The 23058-nt window shown below is 37.7% G+C and overlaps 3 protein-coding genes across 8 annotated transcripts in view; 1 reads left to right on the forward strand and 2 right to left on the reverse strand.

Moving 5' to 3' along the window:
• LOC128011778 (syntaphilin-like) overlaps positions 1 to 6320 on the forward strand; it is a 21781-nt gene extending 15461 nt beyond the window's left edge. For all 6 annotated transcript variants that reach the window (XM_052594491.1, XM_052594494.1, XM_052594492.1 and 3 more), the window contains one exon: positions 28 to 6320. In XM_052594491.1, the coding sequence (XP_052450451.1) occupies positions 28 to 1657 (1630 nt within the window). In that variant the 3' untranslated portion in view covers positions 1658 to 6320. The remainder of the gene's footprint in view (positions 1 to 27) is intronic.
• Positions 6038 to 18772, reverse strand: LOC128011783 (syntenin-1). Its single transcript, XM_052594503.1, has 9 exons — positions 18646 to 18772; positions 14621 to 14672; positions 13779 to 13875; positions 11076 to 11176; positions 9656 to 9814; positions 9262 to 9437; positions 7929 to 8100; positions 7719 to 7810; positions 6038 to 6739 (listed from the first exon to the last, which is right to left on the reverse strand). The coding sequence occupies exons 2-9, from the start codon at positions 14669 to 14671 to the stop codon at positions 6685 to 6687; spliced, it is 903 nt and encodes a 300-aa protein (XP_052450463.1). The 5' UTR covers position 14672; positions 18646 to 18772; the 3' UTR covers positions 6038 to 6684.
• Positions 18773 to 19393: 621 nt separating this feature from the next.
• LOC128011597 (peptidyl-prolyl cis-trans isomerase FKBP1A) lies at positions 19394 to 22818 on the reverse strand. The gene is made up of 4 exons (XM_052594194.1): positions 22671 to 22818; positions 22490 to 22537; positions 21168 to 21280; positions 19394 to 21014 (listed from the first exon to the last, which is right to left on the reverse strand). Exons 1-4 carry the CDS (start codon positions 22705 to 22707, stop codon positions 20886 to 20888), a joined length of 327 nt encoding a protein of 108 aa, XP_052450154.1. The 5' UTR covers positions 22708 to 22818; the 3' UTR covers positions 19394 to 20885.
• Between the last annotated feature and the right edge of the window lie 240 nt (positions 22819 to 23058).

Below are 23058 nucleotides of genomic sequence, written 5' to 3' on the forward strand. Positions count from 1 at the left end.
TCTGTCTTTTTTCCCCTCCTTCCTTAGGGACACTGAGATTGATGAGTTGCGCACTCAGCTGTCTCGTATGCAAGAGGATTGGATTGAAGAGGAGTGCCACCGCGTGGAGGCCCAGCTGGCTCTGAAGGAGGCTCGTAGGGAGATCCAGCAGCTTAAGCAGGTTGTTGATGTTGTCAGATCCAGTCTGGGAGACACCGACACTGGAGTGCAAAAGTGCTTCCAAGACATAAACCTCCAGAACCACAAGCTGGAGTCTTTATTGCAGAGCATGGAGCTGGCTCAGATCGGGACCCCCAAAACAGGAGAAACACTGGCAGGTGGAGGGGTGGTGGGGGCAGGGCTGGAGGTCAGCGAGGGCCTGGTGGAGTCTTCCGAAGGCTCCCCAGCTCGCTCGCTTACCCGCAGCTCTACCTACACCAAGCTAAGTGACCAGACTGGCCAGGAACATGGGGGTAATGAAAATGGGTGTGACATTCCATGTTTGTCAGGTGAGGGCACGCAGGACAGCGGGTTTGCTTGTTGTGGAGAAAGTGGAAGAGGAGCAAGCAGGGCAGACCTGCTCCTGGAGGCTGCGTTTTTGTCTCAAGAAACAGCCTCGCTGCTCAACGCGTGCTCCCGCCTGCCACACTCCTCCACCTACGAGGCACTGAGTATCAGCGAGCCGAGAGCTGTGCCACTACACTGCAGTGGGATCGGGATGGGGACCACTGTTAGTGCTAGTCATCCATGTTTGTCACATCATCACCTATACCTGCATCACCTACGTGAGCAAGGCATTCAAACGGACTACGAGAATGCACCTGCTTCGGCCCCTGCCCATGGTCCCAGTACATCCTTTAACTGTGATCTGGACACTATTGCTGAGCGCACCTTCCGCTCCCAGGCATGCAGTCCAACCTCTACCTGGATGTCTGATGAGGGAGATGATCTGGAGTCGGTAGCCACAGAATCAGCCATTACGGCAACAGTTGCCACAGCTTCTGCTGTCACAGACTTTTCCAACAAGTCTGCACCAGCTGTTTCAATGGAGCCTTGGGCACCAAATGCGTCTGTTACAAAAGGACCTGAAAATCTAGTGTTGGAGTCCTCTGTCAAGGAGACAACTGTTCCAGAGCTCCTTACAGTCTTACCAACCACCACAACAGTTTTGACCACAGAGACCATTGGATCCCAAGTAACCATCTCTGTTCAACCTCAACCTGTAACAGACCCTTTGCCAAACCCTTGCAACTCCCCTTGCTCCGTGCAGCCATTGATTGAGACTGAAGGAGAGCCCCTTCCACAGACCACTCAGCCTCAAGGTATACTAACAGACGCTGGGGATGAAGGGGATCATGTCATAAATATAGGTGAAGAAGATGAAGATGAGGTTGACGAAAGTGCTACGAACACAGAGTCCAAGTCGTCTGGCTGTGGTTTACCGGTAAAGAACTACTGGAGCCGGCACTTCCTGGTGGATTTGCTTGCAGTGGTCGTGCCAGTGGTCCCCACAGTGGCGTGGCTCTGTCGGGGTCCACACCGCGTTGGTCAGCCAATGTACCATATTGGTTCTCTCATGCGAGGTTGCTGCACCGTGGCGCTCCATTCCCTGCGTCGAGGAGGAGGCCTTCGCCACTACCCCGCAGGAGGAGGTGGTTCAGGGGGAATGAGTATATAAGACCAGCTCTTCTCTCTGGAGAAGCATTGAAGCCAGTGATATCACTGTTCTTCTGTCATGTGCAATTAGGGAATGGTTAACACATGTTAAATGAATTGAGGCAACAAGGATAGTGTCTGAGCACAGCACCTTAATGCTGTGGTTCTCTATGGTCTATATCCAAGACAAGATAAGAATGAGGAAGGGGAATCACTAGCATGTATTTACACCTACAAATGAGATGCTCATGAAGTTCAGGACTTCAAATGAGCTTTCACCTTTTTCCACAACTACTACTCTGAGTAAAGAGGCGAGATGATGAGTTCTGAATGATGGACTGACATGATGACATTAACTTTGTGACTGACACTAAAAGAACCCCTTTAATATGATTGTATTCCCCCTATTTAGGGACACAATAAGTGATGGGAAGAAACGTTTGTGCGTCCCTCTTACTGTCACCGTAGAGGGTGTGTGTCATATATGTTTGCATTGATTTTTCTGAGTGAGTGTTGTGTTAATGTACAGTGCAGCCAAAGCACCTGGATTACTAATGGCCATCATTGTTGTAGCCGTGAGTGCAGTAGTTAGCTGTCCCATTACTTATGTCTGTGTGGCATAAGAGCAGAACATCCTTTCCCCTTAAGGAGGCAGGTAAGTGCCTGCTGAGCTATTTATATGTTTAGCATATACCACTAGTGTCCTAGATAAATCCTAACACAAAATGATGATAGTCCATCTGGAGGCTTTTAGACAATATATTCGTTATTCTAGACTCAATTATGTGGGAAAGTTTGACGGTTCAGAAATGCACTTGTATAGTTGAATGCGTATTTAGGGAAAGGGTGATGCATTTTAAGTAATAATATGAACAGCAAGAAAGATTCAGCGTTTAGACAATGATCAGGGTTAAATGACTTTAATAGGTTCATGGGAGCTTTTTCACCAGAAATGAATTTTATGATTTTGTTTCACTGTGTGACCATCAAAAGCCTGTCATAGCCAGATGTTTTTGGATGAAATGCTAATCTTTAACAATAGGTGTAATTGTCATGTTCACTTGTTAGTCTATATACAATATAATTACAGCCTGATGTGTTTGGCAAAAGCTGGCATGAGAGTTACTAAATGCTAAACAAGGAAATAGCTGAACTTAATTTAGTATTACACCCTGCTTAACAAGACTATTAGGACTAATGTTATTAAATGTTAGCTAATATGTTATTTCTGAAATACTATGTAACATAATTCCACTGAAAAGCTAAAAGAATGAATAAAAAATGTTGTATTGGTTAAAAAGTGGAATATACAAATTGATGAACTAAGTTTAAAATTTAAAACAGTGAAAGTAAATTAAATATTTACTGCATGCAAACAAATTTGAATTTAGAATTCTCTGCTTTCAGCTTTTTCCAAACATTTGGCAATGACTTCATGTACCCTGTGATGTTCATGTTGACCATTTATTTGCCCGACACTTAGGTGACGGGTAACATTTAATGACACGTCGATTGCACTATAATTCACTTTATAAGCAATTACTTGAATTATACTTGATTGTGAGTTTCTGTCTGTCCAAAGGTCAATGCATACATGTGGATTTGTGGTTCAAGGTTAGATTTCACCAACACCACCATTAAAAAAAAAAAATTGAGTTTATGATTCATAAACTCATATGAATATGCTTTGTGTATATGTGACAGGACAGTAACATTTTTCCAGTCGGTAGTGGAGAAGGTAATAAGCCAGATGATAACTATTGTAGTTATTTGTGTCTCACATATGGTCTCTTCTTCTTTCTTTCAAAATCATGAATAGCCGCTGCCTTTCTGTCTACCTCCTCCCTCTGATATTGTGTACAGTATAATGTTATACAGACTTTATTTATTGTCAATTTGCGAAGTTCTCATTTAAATTTGATGTGGTGTCTGTAAGGTTTTTCAGCGCTTAATATTTATTATTTTAACTGCTTGACAATCTTAATTTGTGCTTTAAGTGGTGTTAAGTGGTTATGTATGTCTTTCATTTATAGTCTCTGCACTTTTTCACGTCATTCCAACTGAGCACTTTTTCAAATTTAAATAAAATTTATGCATTTAGCAGACGCTTTTATCCAAAGCAACTTACAGTGCATTCAGGCTAACATTTTTTACCTAACGTATTCCCTGGGAAACGAACCCACAACCTTGCGCTGCTAACGCAGTGCTCTACCACTTGAGCCACAGTAACACATTAAGGCTGCATTTACACTGCAGGTCTTGATGCCCAAATCCAATTTTCTGATTATATCCAATTTTTTTGACGACCCGCTTACATCATCTTTCAAAAGTGACCCGTATCCGATTTTTGCATTTAACTGTACAATGCTGAAACTACCAAACGTAGACGTTCTGACTCGGACAAGGAAGTAAAACAGCACGAAATACAATGAATGCAGATGCAAATAAAATTATACAGTGTTTCGCTTTCCACAATATTTTGAAAAGTCAACAAAAAAAATCAGCAAAACATTGGTCTCGTATAGCGGAGAAAAAAAGGAGAGCCCTTTATTTCTGTAACCACGCCCCAAAGACTTAAAAGACATGAAACCTCCGCATTGCTCCACTGTGTGTATCCTTCATCTTCCATCACACCTATAATGTCATGTGATCTCAGCTGGTTGACGTCACTTTTTTTATGACGTGTGACTCGCATTTACTGGGGAATATTCGATTTGTCTGCTTATATGGCACATGCAAATGCACAAATCCGATTCATATCCGATTTATTACCACATATGAAGGAGGCCTGAATCCGATCTGAGAAAATTGGAATCCATTCGGTTTTTTCCTGTTTACACGTTCACCGGTCATATCCGATCTGTGCCACATGAGAGTAAAAAATTGGATTTGGGTCACTTGAGCCATGCAGTGTAAATGGGGCCTAAATAACCTTACAATAAATGTAAAGAAATGAAGGCATATATGTTCCTGATATATATATTAATAGACTCATGTATGTTGAAATTATGAATGTGTGGCTTTCAGATAGTTTTGTCTTTTGGCTTATCAGAATATGTATCTGAGGTTAAATGAGATTGTAATAAATTTTTACCCCAAGAATAGAAGGTTTCCTCCAAACTGCTACTGTCTGTCAGTGAAATGTACGTAAATAACTATTGCATTAGTTATTTGGCTGGATAAATGTTGGACGCTGATATAAAGCTTTGTATACCTTTTGAAATGACACACAAGGCCTTGATAAGATGTTCTTGAATTTTTTTGAAGCCATATTACAAGCAGAGATGAGGATGTTGGCCCTGTATGCTGGTCAATTGGAGTAATATTTCTATTTTGTCATGTATTGTCATATCACAGTTTTTTTCCACTTTGTGTGAGTGTTTGCAATTTAATGTGAAAATTCATATGTATGTATATGTATATCGGTTCATTTTTCTTTCTGCATTTGGATGGTAATTAATAATCACAGATTATTTGCTTTAAAGCTTCCAATCCTTCACAGATCTCAATACGGTAGTTTATAAAAAATGTTTTTTGTTAATTATTTTCAGAAGCAAGCAGACTCTCCCTGCATTGTGTCTGAGCATTCTAGCCAAGTGACAGGTTTTTCTCCATATCAACAGTTTTTACTGCATTTTTGGGGAGGATTAAGAAAAACATCCAAGTTTGATGTATGTGTCAGCTAACAGATTTTGTTTAGAATCTACTTTTGTAAACAAAATGTCTTGTAACATGCATTTCATTACTCTCCAATAACACTTTTTAGGGTAAGCTGGCAATGATCATTTTTTTTACCAATGTTCATCACATTCAGATATGGTTTAAAGACATTAGTACTGCATACTTTCCATAAATTGTTTGGTTAAATGTAAATAGCCTCCAATGAGATGAAAATGATAAGCCATGCTTTTTTTCTTTCAGAGTGACTATTGAAATGTAAAATTGGTGGCAAACTGACACATCAATAGTCTAGTGTCTGTTAAGCAGGATTTTACGACTGTGCCTAAAAGATTCGATCTCGCAAATGTACCTTTGTTATAGAGGGTTTTTTTTTTTCTTAAATTGTCATTCTAATGACATGTTTACATCGTCACCTGGCACTTCAGTTTTGTCTCTGTATTGTCTAACAGTATCAGCACCGTAAGTGAAACCAGTCTTGTAGTTCTGGTAATGTTTCATAGTGTCTCAATATTTTTGTGTGGAAAATATTTTAATGGTAATATTAGTGTGTACAGTCATCACTGCAACACATCGCTCTTGACCTTCTGTAAAAGGGTCTATATTAAACAGCATGGTGAACAAAGCCTTCTCACTATTTCTGAAGTTTTTTCATCCTTAGTCACAAGTCTTGTTCTAGTGTGTGGAGCATTTTTTTTAAACTGAACATTTCGATCTAGATCCATTGGTATCACCAGGATGATTATTTATTTTTGTAATAATTTCAATCTCGAGGTTACATTCGTATATAAATTTTCAGAGACACTAACATTTACAGGATAATGACAGAGAATATTATCAAAGTTTAAACACCTAAAAACAAGTTCAAAATCAATAAGAAATGAGTTGTTGCATTACAAATTCTGACCCAGCATTCCTTCTGGCAGAGTACAGCTGTCTTGGCATATAGATGTTCAATTAAAAAAAAAAAAAAAGAAAGAATTGTGCATAGTGGAAAGATTTTAAAAGTGGAGTGTCGAAGCTAATGCTTTTAAAAACGGAAGCTCAGGTTCAGTTTTTAACCCCTTGCCACCCAGCCAAAATAAAACTATCAGATAATGATACTCAATAATGATGATGGATTATTATTATTATATAACATGTAATGTGACAGGAATTAAACAATAGCAACAAGGACGTGTAGGACAGAATCAAGAACTAGAAGGGAAAATGATAACAGCCAACAAGCGAAACAGTTTTTACATGGTATAAATGAATATGATTGAGGAGGTTTGTCCTATCAGTGATAGATGACCCATGTGGTGGAAGGATCCAATGGGAAGGCTAGAGATTGTAGGCATTGTGGAAGGGGCTGTGCGTAGTCTCCTGTGTTCAGACCTCTGGCACAGAGTGATCCATGGATGACTTCAGCAGGCCGCTTGACATCCTGGAATATACAGATAAGGGCTGTCATGATCAGGAGATGACAACTGATTTACACATTTAATATACATTCAAGTATTGATGTCGCTTTTGTTCATGTCAAACTGTAATCTTACATTTTAAGTGTAAATGTATAATCTATACATTTTAAGAAGTCATTTATTTGCACAGACTTTGAAATTGTACAATATTCCCTGTAATTAATGTAAAATATAATATATAACAATGTAAATCTCTGTTGTACATAATCTACTACATGCCTTCTGTCATCTGATTAATAGTTTATAATAGTTTATACTTATTTGTAAAGTAAAAGGCCTTTTAGTATCATTCTAAAACAGTCCACCTTCAGGTCCTGGTACATGTGTGTTCTTCACTGATTTTTACACATTAAACAAGAAAAACGTTTATATCGTTAGAAATATTTCAAGATTTCAACACTTACTGGACTAAAGCATCTTAAGTTTACTTACCGTAATTATTCATGCATTACTTTTTGGAAAAGATAATGAATCACATTTGATGCATCAGGCTTTTGAGGATTGTTTATTTGTGCATCTCAAATTGAATCACGTTATGTTTTCCCCCATAATAAAAATCTAGAAAGCTTTGATTTTAAACTAAGCTTTTAAATATAATTTTGCCAATGCACTATAGGTAAATACAGAGTGACAAATGATATTTATATGCATTTTGTGAAAGTAGTCTGCTATATACTGGTGTGAATATCTCATTGCTTTACACTACAAACTACCAGAATTGCATCTTTCTTTTTAGCCATAGAAATATCAGAATCTGCATTAAAGGGTCTTTTAAGGTGTTTCCAACTCAAATGTGAGCTCCATATTCTCCTACATTATACTATATGAAACGCCTGTATCAAATAAGATACTCAAAAAGAAACTCTCTAACTATTACTTTTAGGCTATACAGAGTTAATGCATTAATGGCACTTATGAGTATAAAAGAAAGCTGGATCTCACCTTTTAACCATGTGTTCGTAGATAAACTTAGGCATGATGGTGATGGTCATGGCAGTGGGAGATGTAGTCAGGATGTCCTTAATCTGAGTGTCCTGCAGACAGAAAACCAAACTATTTACTCCACAAATCTCAGAATTGTATTAACTGGCTTGTGGCTTTGACAGCAGATTTAAAGGCATATCCTGAAAACACTAGCGTGACCCCTCTCACCTTGAGTCCAATGACGTTCTGACCGTTGATCTCACAGATGTAGTGATCCGTGAGCAGACCGTTGCGGGCAGCAGAACCATCTTTCACTAGAGAGGTGATGCGTCCGGATTTAAAGATGAAGCCCACGTGGCCAGAGCTGTCCTTATGCATTGTGATTGTGCGCTGGAATGGTCTGGAACATAAAATATATAAATATAAAATGAGCCTTTTTGTGAGCCCCATTCTATCTAACATACCCGGATCTAACATTAAATGACAGTATCATGTCTTATGCCAAAATATAATGTTCTGTGGATATATTATTAAAACGGCATTTAAAATGCTTAACCTACTGCTTGCAAGTGCCTTACAGTAACTGAACTCAACAAATACTACAACTATAATAAATAACCACCAGGAGGCAGCAAAGATCTACACAAATATTGTTATACAGGTCACGATTTTGACCCAACTTGTCATGACAATATTTAGAATATTTTGTTCATGTGAGTTTTATTATTATTATGATTATATTATAATTACTTAGTTTTATTAGTAGTATTTATGTATACATGATGTATCAATTAATCAGAAGAGGCAGTAAAAGTGACATTGAGTGAGGAGTCGTGGCCTAATGGTTAGAGGGTTGGACTCCCAATCGAAGGGTTGTAAGTTCGAGTCTCGGGCCGGACGGAATTGTGGGTGGGGGTAGTGCATGAACAGCTCTCTCTCCACCTTCAATACCACGACTTAGGTGCCCTTGAGCAAGGCATCGGACCCCCAACTGCTCCCCGGGCGCCGCAGCATAAATGGCTGCCCACTGCTCCGGGTGTGTGCTCACAGTGTGTGTGTGTGTGTGTGTTCACTGCTCTGTGTGTGTGCATTTCGGATGGGTTAAATGCAGAGCACAAATTCTGAGTATGGGTCACCATACTTGGCTGAATGTCACTTCACTTTCACTTTTTTTCACTTTCATTGTTACAAAAGATTTTAATTTCAATTTTTTCTCAACTTCCCATTCAATATCCTGAAAAGTCAGCACAACTGTTTTCAACATTGATAATAAAAAGAATTGTTTTTGAACAGAAAAATCAGCACATTACAATGATTTCTGAAGGATCATGTGACACTGAACACTCGAATCTTGACGCTGAAAATTCAGCTTTGCATTACGGGAATAAATTATATTTGAAAATATTTCCAAATATAAAATAGTTCATTTAAATTGTATCTATATTTCACAATATTACTATATTCTATCAGACTTGTCAAGTATGAGACAAAAAAATCTTACCAACCCCAAAATCTTTGAACAGTAGTGAATGTTAATACTGTATAGACAGAAGTGACTGACCTGTCACGGACAATGAGCTCGATGCGCTGTTCAGCAGCTGCCTTCAGAGCTTTGTGGGCCTTGTCTGAGTTCCAGCCAGCAACGTTCTGCCCATTGATCTGCAGAACCTGATCTCCAAAACGCAGGCCACCCAACGCCGCTGGAGAGTTCGCCTGCACCAGCTGGACAAACACTCCCTACAGAAAGAGGAAATGACACACATGAAAGATAATAACACCTCAACCAAACATCACCTGCTGCTGATGATAAGAACAGCACATCTGCTCAGAATGAGGGTGTGCTGCCCTAAAACAAATGACCAATTAACCTACATACCAATTACACACTCAAAACTGTGAAACATGACACTAATCATGACACTGAGGAAGTGTTTAATGCAAAGAGCTTTACTCACATTATCGATATCTCTGAGTCGGAGTCCGACCTTTCCTTCCTGGTCTTTGCAGATGATGACCTCCCGAAGACCTGGGCGAATCTCTGCCCTTCGGATACCCACGTCTGCACCAGTCACGGGCCGCACCATGCCACCCACAGAACTTGGCACTGCCACTTGCTGCCAAGCAAGAGATGGATTTATTTATTCTCAAACGTGCAAGTGCATTGTTCACATATTATACAACATGAAAAGTTAACTGTGGCCCATGCAAATGGTCTAATGCACTACTTTCCCACCAGTGGGTACTCTAAAAGATTTAGATTTAACCTTGTCAAGGCTGTAAAGCAGTTGAAGATAACTAAGAAATGCCTAAATAGTACAATAAAAAGTTAAATTTTAATGTTACTTAATGTATTAACTAGATATGTTAAAATAGGTTCATGGTAATTTCTAAATATTTTAATAAATCTATTTATTGTAATTTATTTGCATTTATGTCTTTATTATGTTAGGACAGTAGAAGCCGTGACAGGAAGTGATAAGAGGGGTGTAAAATTCAAATAAGTTGAACATTAACAAAAATATTTACACAACAGTTCAGAAGTTTGGGGTAAAAAAGGTTTATTTTTATTAATACTTTTATTCAGCAAGGACACATTAAATTGATCAAAAGTGACAGTAAAGACAATGTTACCTTTTGGGAGTATTTTCACAGCAAATTTAGTTTGCGATTAAATAGATTAATCGCAGCACCCTGTTATTAATTTTATATATATGAAAGCTATAAAGGTTTTTTACCCACAGTACAGATAAAGTGACTTTAATAATATTAATGTTAATGCTGAAAGATATCCAGTTTTAGTGAAAAGTTAATACATCTGTGGTTTTTGTTGATTAAGAGGTATTTGGGCCTTATTAATCCTTGACACAAAAAGATGCAAAAAGGGAGATGCTGGTCTAATGTACAGTACTATGAACACAGAGTATCTTTTTAAGATGCTCTCTGAAAGCAGCCTACATTAGCATTACTCCAACACAGGCCTTATGGTGCATGAGTCATTCTGAGCTCTGCTTCCACAAATGATGCTGAAAGGAATAAGACACCCTGTGCCCTCTTTGAACTTTTCAAAGAAAAATAACAACAACAACAAAAAAAACCAAAAGCACAGATGCTAATGCACACACACAGCCACCGCCGCCTCCTCTTTTTCAAATCTTACACAATTACTCTTGGCTGCTTTAACAGAAAAAAATATATTGTACAAGGCAACGGTGACAGAGATGGAAAAACAGGCTGAGAGCAAACTAAACCAGAAAAAAGTAACAGCACTGCTAGAGAAACATTTGAGACTCTGAAATTTGCATATATTAAATATTTCTTTATGAGTGCCTATACATAGAGGGAACTGAACTCGTGTGTTCAGTGACAATCACTCACATTGTTAGCCACCGGGACCAGCGCAAGGTTTCTCTGCACCTCATCGCTGTTCAGACTGAGGCCCATATAGTCACCCAGCTCCTCCAGATTGGGATACAGAGCTGGAGGGAGAGAAAGATTATCCATATGACACAAAGCTAATAGTTAACACAGTAGCATAATGATGTAGTTTGTTAAAGTGTGATTTATGACAGCATCAAGTGAAAAAAGAAGAACAGAGAAGAACAGAGAACTGGGAAGAACAGAGAGTTCAAGTGTTGACACTCAGCCAGTCGCTGGTTTCAGATTCCGGCAATGAATGTTTCCATCCAGTAATCATTTCCTGAGTTGACTCATGACTACGGTCCTCCCTTCTTTTCCTCCTGCTTTATCCAGCACTCAGATAGGAAAATGTCTGCCTATGAAACATGTTCCTACACAAACAAACTAGCACACCAGTCCGTCTCGAAATTTCTAAACTGGACCCGATGATGGTGGGAAAAACCCAGATATGCATTTATACAGCTACACATATACATATACAGAAATATTGCACATATATGTGCTAAATTATATATTTTTTATAATTTCTATTTAAAATAAATGCTGTTCTTTTGAACTTATTTTTTAAAGGGGTCATGAACTGAGAAACCAAAATTCCCTTGATCTTGTGACATAAGAGGTCACTGTACTATAAAAACATCCTGTAAGTTTCAGAACTCAAAACTTAGTCTAAAAACAGCTTATACTGAAGGCAGTCTCGCAAAACCACAGCTTGTGGAATGTTGTACTCCAGTGTTCAGCAGAACTGGCCCGCCAGCAATAATATCTGTCCGGAGCCGGAGTCAGATTGTAGGCGTGTTCACGCCATATCAGAATTTCTGTAATTACGAGATTTCTACTTTTAAAAAGCATTAATGTCCATGCCGAACTCGTAATTACAACTTGTGAACTGGGAGTTTCCTGAGAGCTAAGACTTGTACCGTGTGACCACTGCAGGCTCTGTTTAGGCATTGATAGTGTTGTCATAGAAAAGCATAGTAGAACGTCACATGCTCTCATCTCGAAATTATGGTAGTTACGATATGGCGTGAACGCAGCATATTTTGATAGCTGCTTGTTCTGTAATAGATCTGTTATGACAGCGACAGTTACATTCAATTTGTCTTTAGTGATTTTGCCGACAGAGTTTTTGCAGTAATGTTTAATTTTGAGATGATCTGAGAGCTTTTAATCTGAAAAGTTTAAAATAGTTACAGCTACAACTTCATTGTAAAATTTAAATTAAAAGACGACGACAACTTTGTTGCAGATAAAACACACTGGCATTGCATTCACAAAACTAGGTAGGATGAACGTACAGTAGTCTTTCCATTCTTCTTCGTATGCCCTATTTTCATGGCCAACTTTCCTCTTTAGACTCTTTGTTAGTGCCATTTCCTCTCACCAGCTAGCTTAAATGTTAACATCATTCTGTACACAACGTAATAGCGAACCTCCATGCAAAGCTATTTTAAACTATTTTAAATAGTATAGTTTGTAAGGATGCCAATGAATAACTATGTGTAAAAGTAGGCTAAAGGCCCATTCACACCAAGAACGATAACTATAAAGATAACTATAAAGATAACTATAAAGACAACGATATTAGCGTCTACACCAGCGAACGATATTGTCTGGGTATGCTAAGCAGATGCGCATCTGCTGCTTTAAATTCTCGAGCTCATCACAGCAGGATTGATTATGATTGGCTGGCAATGTTTTTATCATTGCTTAAAATAATAATAATAATTCTGAAAGTGATTCCAACAATATTGTTTCTCTGTGCCTTTATCGTTATAGTTGTGGTGTGGACTCCAAAAAAAGGCTTACAAAATAAAATATCGCAATGTCATTTTTTCCCAATATCGTGCAGCCCTAAGTGGAAGTGTGATGTATCAGAACTCATACGTTTCAAAACTCTGCTTTCTTTTGTCATATCCTTGTCTTTATTTTTTCATACTACCTGTGCATAATTTAGCTGGCTTCTGCAGCAGATCACACCATAAATAAACACATAATCGCTTACTTTATATCCTCCTTGTTTACTTCCATATAACGATGCGCTGTGAAAGGTTTGCCAAATCCACATTTTCCTACTTTAAATTGTAATAATATTCCATTATATTACTGTAGTTTTGATTGCAATAAACAGCACTTTGGTAATCATAGACTTATCTTCTATAAATAAAAAAAAATTACATATCTTCCCCTTGGAATGATCTGACATTTTTGTCAAAATTGAGTTTTAATTCTATTGACCAAGGCTATAATAAAGTGAGTTTAATAAACATTGTTTCAGCACAAGTTACAGTACTGCATGAACCACCACCTAAAAATTTTTTTTTTAAACAATCTAGTTAAAAAATAAAAGTGTATTGAGAAGCAGCACACAGGGACACAGTAAGAGCACAACGGTGGAAGGCAGTACTGCCTGGATAAGAGGGCCTCAACTTGTGTGCTTGTTTTACACTGAGATTAAAAAAAAGAAATAATAGAAGGTTGTTGAATTGCACCCAGATTCCCTAAGGCATGTCTTCATTTCCTATTTGACAATGGCACAAAACATTGGCAAGCCTTTCATCTCTATAAAAACAACTCTCACTCGGCACTTCAGAAATGAAAGAGAGAATGGCATGATAAGGTAGACAGAAGCAAGACAGACAGGCAGAGGCTGGGACTCACTTGAGCTTGGCATCCCCTGTGTGGCAGGCTGTGGCTGGTAAAGCCCCTGAGTGATGGCTGGGGTGCTGGAGGTGGAACTGGCAAACTGGGATTGTGCCTAGAGGAGCAAACCACATGTGAACATCCAATGAACTTCAATAACAGTTCTTTTAAAACACCAACTTATCTTCAGTGTTATCCTAAAATAAAACACATGAGAAATTAAATAATATTGGATGAGAAACAAACTAGAAATATTGCAAGCAAGAAAGCTTAACCAACTTAAGCATTTAAAATGGAAATATAATTCAATACCATTTACATATTTTTTTAAACAAACAAAAACTAATAAAAAATTGCAAAAATATATAATATCAAAAGAAATTAACTAAAAAAGAAAATATAAAGGGGAAGCAAACTATTGATAAATGCTATGGCTGCACAAATATTAATATTTTAATCAGGACCATGATTTCTGCTTCTCTTAAATATTTAAGCATAATCTGTGATATTTGTGATCTATCCAAACATGAATCTTCTTGACTATATTTTTTTGCGATTGTGGCTGCTGAATAAATGCACTTAAGCAAACTCTGTGCTACAACACATGTGCTGTAGAGAAAACGTATATAATAAATGTAATTAAACTTGAAACTAGATAACATACAATAAACCATGCATACAAGTTGAAATTTTCCTAATTTGTGATTATGTAAAAGCACAATAACTGTAAAAAGAAATTTCCCAAATGCGGGATTAATAATCATGATTAATTTTTTTTTAACAAAATAATAGCAATTTGTTTAAATATTATCTTGCAGCCCTAAGTTACTATAACAGTATATAAGTAAAACACTGCTTACCCTAATGACCTTGTCCACTTTAAGGTCCTCTAGGGAGGGATACAATGACATCCTGGAAAAAAACACAACAGTCGCAGTATGAAAATAGAGAAAACAAAGCAGTGTGCAGCTAAACGTGTTGAAATACAGGAAATAATACTTTGAGCAAGATCATATAGAGCCATATTGACTTAGTTTGATTTTCAGCTGACTGGCAACCACATGACTCACATGGGAATTGAAACCTACACTAATTAGACGGGACAGATGAGGGAGTGTATTAGGAGAACACAGAAGACAACTCAGGAACAAAAACATGGTGTATTTATCAGGCTGCTCCATCATGACTGACACTTTCATGAATTTGATTCTTTCTCAAACACCCCCATCACACACACATACACACACACACACACTTAGGATGCGTCACAGTTCTCCAGGCATTAGCTCTGTGGTGGCGGGCCATCTGTGTCTTCTGCACAGTCATCCTCACTGATGTAACTAAAATACATCTATAAAACACCAGAAATTATAATAACTCCTACAATAACCGTAGACATTCTTCAATCCGTGCGATTTAGAGCGGAGGACAGTAGCAACTGAATATGCATTATAATTACAACAACATACATGCATCGATACATCATAGATACAAAGGACATGCTTCAGAGATGCTGAACACTCAGGACATTTACAACATTACCTTACGTGTAATGTCAACAAACCCCAATTGATATTTTACAATGAAAAGCAGATAATAGAGACTAAAGTTCATCATTAACAAAGTGCTCAGGGCAGGACATGAGCATCAGCTCCACATTTAACTAATAACATCCCACCAGAAATCATTTCTACAGAGCCAAAGCTCTAGCGATTTCAAATCCAAACAAAATAAAACATTAAACACTGCCTGACTGTGCTCTTCATCTTACAGTGGAAGAGCAATGAGAAGTTAAGTGCTTTCCTGGGAACACATCCATTACTGGAAAGGGGAAGGGAAAGGGAGAGGCGGACAGAGTAAGCCAAAGAAGTACAAAGAAATTAAAGGACTTAAAGACAGAAAGGAAGACAAGCAATGGAAAATATGAGAGAAGTATAGGTTACTAGAGGAAAGACCAACAAGAGCTATAACACAAGCATGTGACTGATTGATGCTGGCATTAGTCACAATCATATGACTGTGATCACATGACGCATTGTGCATTTTAGCCAATAAGCCACTGCCTGTAGATCACTGTAAACCTCACGACAAACAGAAACTAACACCAGATTCAGGAAATTACAGAAACCCTGCTCAACAAGAAATGCATCATGAAACCTTAAACATGACGGCATCACATATACAAAAGACAAGCCTGTAAACAAATACACTGCCCTGCAGGAGACACAGACAGGCGTAAGTCTTCAAAATACTCATTTGTAGCAAGAAACATCAAGGAGACATGGCTGAATGATGGCAAATAAGAGAAACGGCACATCGCCTCACTTCCCTGAAGAGACATCCCACATACTAATAGAGATAGTTAGTAAATCACTGGATAGGAACTACACTCTAATGAGAAACGGGAACTATGTGGTGAGAATGGGCCTGATTGGAACACAGCCAGCGACTGAAACTGAGCAAACAGCCTGGAGACTTATTCAAGTCTTTAATGCATGTAAGAACATACATGTTTACAACCAGATAAAAGAGGAGCTCTGGAGCTGCTTATTGTATAACATCTGATTTTAAAACTAAAGCACTACATGTACCTACACGTTCACATACCACACAAATCTGTGAAACGCTCACAGACAGACATGAACCATAGCAGAGGAAAAGAAAGAAAACTCTCGCCCACATCCTCATGAATATACTCCCACACCGGTGCACACAGAACAGGACATGCATACTGCCTTTTGACAACACACACACACAGACACAGATGACGTTTCAACCGCAATGTCAAAAACAAACACTAAATATATCTGACAGGCTCTTTCCACACAAACACTGTTTCTCATTGCATACAAATGTCTCTGTGACACTAAAGGGCCATTATTTCCTGTCAAGAGCACTCCAATAAAGTAGAGATGTCTCCAAATAGTGGACTAATGGAGACAGTGAGTAATCTTCTCGCAGACATGTGTGCCTCTATTGTATCTAGTACAGCTATTCGCATGAAATTAAGTGAATTGACTGGGCACAAAGTGCGTCATAAATAAAGCAGAATGACTGGGAATCTCATCGCTGAAGCTCTAAGTCATCTGATGTCAACACCTGTTATCAGTGACATTTTCATCAAAGGCGCAGTAAAGTAGTTACAGATTTTTTATCTTCCATATTATGACGTACGTACATCCCAGAGAAACAAATGATCAAAATAGAACAGAATGAAGGGCTTGGTTTTTGATTGGACAGATCTGCTGGCGGTCGAAGTTTATGTGGACGAAATAATTGGAGGAGTCTGGAATAAGTTATGAAATATGCATTGATGATTTACAATAAGACCAATAACAAACACTTAGAAATTATATAGGCTAAGTTATAATTTAATGCCAACTTGAACAAAAACTGAAACATGATTTTACAATTTTTATAATTTAAACAAATATAAAATAATTAAGAAACTATCCTACATTTTCATGACTCTAAAATTAATTTCTACATAAAGTGAACACAAATCTTTTGAGTTTTAGATACATAAACTAAACTGAAAACAAATGAAGGAATTATAAATATACTGTAAACTATAACAACCCTATCTTTATCTGAAACTTAGTGTAATCATAATAAATTACACAAAACTAATGCAGGAAAAAGCAGACGAGGCAGCAGAAGGATTTCACACTGCCTAAATCTGGTTCACATGTCATATTTGACTAAATATGGTCTACTTTCAGTGCAAATGCAGAAAAGCAAAAACTCAAGTTAGGGACAAAGCCATCAGATAAACCCTGTCCGGTTGAGTGGGTGAGGGGCCTTTGGTAATGTTCAGGCAGACTGAATGAGTGCTGAGCATTATAAACGACTCTCCCATGGCAACAGTCTGTAACTCTATTGACTGAGTCCAGCAAAGGACCCATGTGGAAATATCCTATCCATAGCTTTTGGTCAAATATAACGCCACTGTCATTAAATAAACATGTTATTGTGATTACAAGCCCTTTCTCAATCTCCTCGTGACACAAAACGTCAACTATGAAATTATGTAGATTTTTTTCTAGGCAGCTGACTGATGTCATCATATGGGAAAGTACCTTCAACCAAAACAAAAAAAGGTTATAGCCTTTATTCAGCATCACTCATCTACGCCTTTGTTTCTTCGTTTATTTTTCGCTATCCATTCATCAATAATTCAGTTCCTTCCATCATGTATTGACTGAACATACAGGAATAATCGAAAGTAAAAACCTGCTTCTCAAGAAACAAAACAGGACCAGGTTTTAAATCAGTGACAAATTTTGGGATTAAGGCCGTTTAATACGTCAAATACGACACGCATAAAGCTGTTAAATGTTACGTGTCCAATATCTAAATCGGCGTCGTCATGTGATTCACTGCCGAACAATGTATGTCTATATGAACACTTCATTTTCTTAAAATTCGATAAAAGCACGCACCTGTCATCGGTTTTAAAAACTAAACTGAGGTTTTATCCACGGTCACCTTAAACTAAGCATAATTAAGATATAAAAGTACTCTGACTAATACACTGTTTTTGTTGTGTTTAGCTCTGAAGCTAGTCACGGCAACTCCGTTAGCAACCGCACGATCATGCTAATTACACGAATGAAGTTATATTTCTTTCTCCTAAAAATAATGACCAGGTGATACGATATAAAATATCCTTAAAAACAAAAATACAATAAAAGTAACTGAATGAAGAGCGAAGTAACGTTAAACACGAGCACGTCTTTGTTCTTCGTGTGTTTTAGCAGCAGCAGCCTGTTTTAAGTTTAGCTTCGGTTAGCCAGCGAGTCTCACATACCTGACGGATTAAAATCACTTTGACTATAATTAAAATAACAACATTAACATTAAACAGTGTCGTGTCTTAACTTACCTTTCTGCGTTCACGACTGACTTCTCAAGAAATGGGGTAAATGTGATGGAAGCAATGTAAACAAGCCGAGCACAGTAAACGGGACTCTTCTCGTGCTTTAGGTTGCGCAGTGAAGTGAACAGAAGGGGAGGTGATCGAGAGAGAGTACGTGCATATTTCTTTGGTTAGTAGCTCAGTTCACTTCCTGCTACATCATTCATTTAGTAGGCTGGGCTGAAACTTCTATTTATACTTTTATTACTCATTAACTTAAGCACAGTAACTCTGACTGTCAAAAACCATGATGGTAACAATAGGACTCCAGAGTCCTGTTATTGTCAATACTGTAAAATCACTGGACTGATCTAGGATCAGTTGTTTTTTCTTGATGGCAGTGCTGGAACACCAAGTTATCAGTTCTACCAAAATATCAATTTACTTCAGTAACTACATTAAACTACTACAGTCATTTATTTGTTTTGGTTTTATTCTGATTTATGTGTTATAGCTACCAGAGTTTCTGTAATGAGTGAATTGCTGAACCATACAGTGTGAATGAATTGCAGCCCTACAGTCGGATCTCACTCTAAATCTGCTCCCATGAAATTTGAAGGTAAATGTATCCTGCTATTCAGCTTTCGTTAATTATATTAGAAGTACCAACAATATAACATATATAGAGTACTAGTGGACATAAAACAATGAAGGTACTAATCTGAAATGTCACAAACAAGCAACATTTTCCAAAACATGTAAAAGCACTTCATGGCACATTTGAATTGTTTTAATGCCTTTAAGACATTACATAAATATGCAGTGCATTACAGTAATATTAAAGCCATATATTTGATGCTTGACTTATGTAATCACAGAAATTGGCAGCATCCACTCAAGTATTTAAGCATCTACAGATTTCTATTAAATTAAAATGATTTCCATGTCAATACAAAAGAGCACTGTCACTGTATCTGCATCCAGTTCACATCACAATCTACATTAACATCCATGAATAGCTGCAAATAATTTCGCATCAAAATGTATACATGAATGGCAAGTAGTGTATGTCACACTAGTGTAGGTCACGATGTGTTTCAGACATCTCTGTCCATCACTGAAACAAATTCTCAATAACAGAAAGTGCCCATCAATTATAGATATAGATATAGAATTATAATTAGCAAGTAAATGGTTGATTTTGAGATTTTATGAGACAATGAACAGTGAAAGATGAACATAAAATCTCTAAGCACTAAGAATTGCATGCATCCATTGCGGTGCCTAATGCGCCACATACTCAACTACACAACCTAGGCAAACACAGAACAGAGTAAACACATTTCAAAATAGCTGCATGGTAAGAAAATACAGCCAAAACAAATTTTGCTCACCAAACTGACAGAAATAACTGTTATCACTCCATACTTCATTATTTGTATTAATCAGCCTGGTCTAACATAAAGTTTGATTTCAGGTAACATGATGGCACTTTTTCAGTTGATATGGTCACTTTGTAAATATACAAAACCAGCGGTATTCTGGCAGGTGTCAAACACACTAGGAGGCACAAGGATTGTTCAAGATTTTGCTTTTTTGTACTACTTATAACCAGCGAACCTGTTCGAACCTTACAATTCAATACTGAATGATAATAACATACTTAAAGCATTCAATGTAATTTATGCAGTTATTAAATCTAAAGCATGGCAATGCAATAAATATGCAAATGTTTATATTCCAAACATAAGATATTAAAGATATATTATTTTTTTATTTTTTTGGATTACTATTCAGGGATAAAGTCGCTGATTCTTTAACAAGTTTGTACTTGGTCTCAAGCCAACAACAATCACAGTGTAAGAAAAAGAGAAGAGAAAAGAAGTCTAAAGGGTTCCTTTAAGGGTTCAAGTTAAGGATTAAGGACATTGCAAGGATTTTGGTGATATTGTATCAGTTAGACAGGAAGAATGTTGGATATAAATTAAAGGAGCTAAAGAATTATTTCTGATGTAATGTGACTAAAGCAAAAGATCAAATGTTGGAGAACTCTGATCAAATAAAGCACAGATCTTTACATAATGTGCCCAAAACTGTGGGATGGGATGCTGAATAAAGCTGGTTCTGAGAAGAATGACTAAAATATGGCCTGACATAAAGAGTAAATTGATTTAACCAAGTTTCTAATGTTAAGACTAAACCTTTTGACACTTGAAACATTTATAATATAGTCAAAAATTAACAAAAGGCATTGTTGATGCATTAAATCACTCCAAACTGAGAAGCTCCACATCGAAGATGAGGGTCGCATTTGGGGGAATAATCCCAGGATGGCCTTTATTACCGTAGGCAAAATCAGGTGAACAGGTCAGCTTTGCACGTTGGCCCACACTCATCTAGAAGTCACACAAATATCAAGATGAATTATGTGATTTATTTATTTTCATTGAAATATCAATCCTATGTGGACTGGATTTGGTAGTGCTTAATTCTTATTTTAACTCAAAAAGTGTTACATATGATTTTCTGATTGGACAACCATCACATACCTGCGCAATCCCCTCCTCCCAGCCACGAATCACTTCCTGTTTACCAATCTTGAACTTAAATGGCTTGTCACGGTCACGGGAAGAGTCGAACTTCCGTCCATCTGTCAGAGAGCCTGAAGATTTAAGAGGAAAAGGAAAGAAGGCCAGAATAACAGGAAATGGGGTTAGAGCATCAGATAGTGGGCTACTTTATTATTGTTCTCCTCTATCAGGGAGATTTTCTGTCAGTAAATTATCAGGGTATGAGACATGTACCTCTTTCAAGAACATGGCAAAAATACAGTAACATATGAACATGAACACAGGCAGAAAAGAGTCACTGATCCAATCATCAACACAAAGAAGGAATCACTTTTACATTCAGTATGTCTATAATTCTCTTTAACAAGAATAGTTCTTTCTGACCAGTTGCTATGACTCAATAGGAGTATAAACCAAGTTCTTTGCCTTCATGAGTCCGATTCCTTCAGTATTTACTTTTTCCTTTTCATACATTTGTGGCGTTTTTTTTTCTCTCTCTCTCTTTTTATTTTACATTTATTGGCTTCAATAAATTAAAAAATCATAGGGGGAAAAAAAGGCTTTGTAAAAAATCTCAGTAAATAATTTTAGGAGAGAGAGAGAAGGAGAGAGTCAGAAACAAGAAAGATGCAGAAAAAATGCAACAAATCAAAAAAGAAAATCAAGTAAGAACAATGAGCATGTAATGCAAAGTTCATAATGACAAAACTGTGGGCTTTTTGGCACAGTGTTGAATATCAATGCTGCATAAAGTACAAGCAGTGTATGCAACATGGCAGGCAGTTTGTCAACCATAATAAGGATTCAACTGAGTATGAAAACTTTCCATTTAGTTACCCATTTAATCATCAAATAACATACTTGGCAGAATATGATTTATTGGTTCATTTGAACGATTAAAAGCTAATCACAACATCCCAGGAGTCGACTCAGTCCAGACAGTGATAATCCATCTATTCGACGCCACCAGCCTCGCTATCCAGCAAAGACTGAATCCCACGAGTGTCTGTAAAATCTGTTCAGACTCAGCTGTCAGATGAGGATCATGTCTGCGGACAAATGCCAGTGTGTGCAAACAACACACAATAATGCATAACGACTTTGTTTCCCTCTGTATATTGTACTGTACTGTACCTTTACAGTCACTCTTCATATATATGTCATTTTAACACGGATTGTTTGGAAATATGCATTTATCTTTTTTCTCTAAATTAAGTCCATACATTTCCATACACAAAAATCCATATTCGTTCACAAAACATCAGTACACCCACCAAAAGAACATCTGAAATTCAACTCACCAACATAATGCACCACACACGTCTGTCCTTTTTTGGGGAAAGTCCTCCCTGTAAAAACAGCGCGAGGACAAACAGGGAGCAGGAGACAGAGCAATAATATAATGCTGTTAAACGCACGCAACTTATAACAAAAAATACGCTACTTTACGTGATAGAAGCTGAATTGTTAGTGTGATTTTACCATCTCCGGGGGTTATGGGCTCGATCTCCACTCCCATGTTGTCCCGCTCGTGTGCTGTATGTTTGTGAAGAGCCCTGCTGCACACTGTCTCGCTCACAGCTGTTTGCAGGCGGAGAGGAGCGATGCTGTCGGGTCACATGACCGCGGAGAGAAAGCGGGGAGAGGGTCCAACAGCAGAGCACTAATCTAACATAAACACTGCTCAAATGTGACCCGTCTCCTTTGTTGTGCCCAGTGAGTGAAAAATACAATTAGCCTACTGTTTTAAAAAGCAAATAACTACTTTAAAATCCTATTTTGTGCGTACAAAAAAGAAAAGATAGATGTATCCCCGAGCCTCCAGCTCATTGTAAATTACCCATTACATAACATGCTCTCAGCACCCATT

Source organism: Carassius gibelio, chromosome B23 (assembly GCF_023724105.1).
Source record: "Carassius gibelio isolate Cgi1373 ecotype wild population from Czech Republic chromosome B23, carGib1.2-hapl.c, whole genome shotgun sequence".
Classification (NCBI taxonomy): Eukaryota; Metazoa; Chordata; class Actinopteri; order Cypriniformes; family Cyprinidae; genus Carassius; species Carassius gibelio.

Excerpts from the sequence above, each read along its gene's own strand:
- LOC128011783 (XM_052594503.1), bottom strand. The coding sequence starts at position 14,671 with ATGTCATTGTATCCCTCCCTAGAGGACCTTAAAGTGGACAAGGTCATT. Across the intron at positions 9,438-9,655 it reads GACTCAGAGATATCGATAAT|GGAGTGTTTGTCCAGCTGGT; the intron begins GTGAGTAAAGCT and ends CTCTTTCTGTAG. Across the intron at positions 7,811-7,928 it reads AGAACGTCATTGGACTCAAG|GACACTCAGATTAAGGACAT; the intron begins GTGAGAGGGGTC and ends TTCTGTCTGCAG.
- LOC128011597 (XM_052594194.1), bottom strand. The coding sequence starts at position 22,707 with ATGGGAGTGGAGATCGAGCCCATAACCCCCGGAGATG. Across the intron at positions 21,281-22,489 it reads GTGTGTGGTGCATTATGTTG|GCTCTCTGACAGATGGACGG; the intron begins GTGAGTTGAATT and ends TTAAATCTTCAG. Across the intron at positions 21,015-21,167 it reads GGGAGGAGGGGATTGCGCAG|ATGAGTGTGGGCCAACGTGC; the intron begins GTATGTGATGGT and ends TGTGACTTCTAG.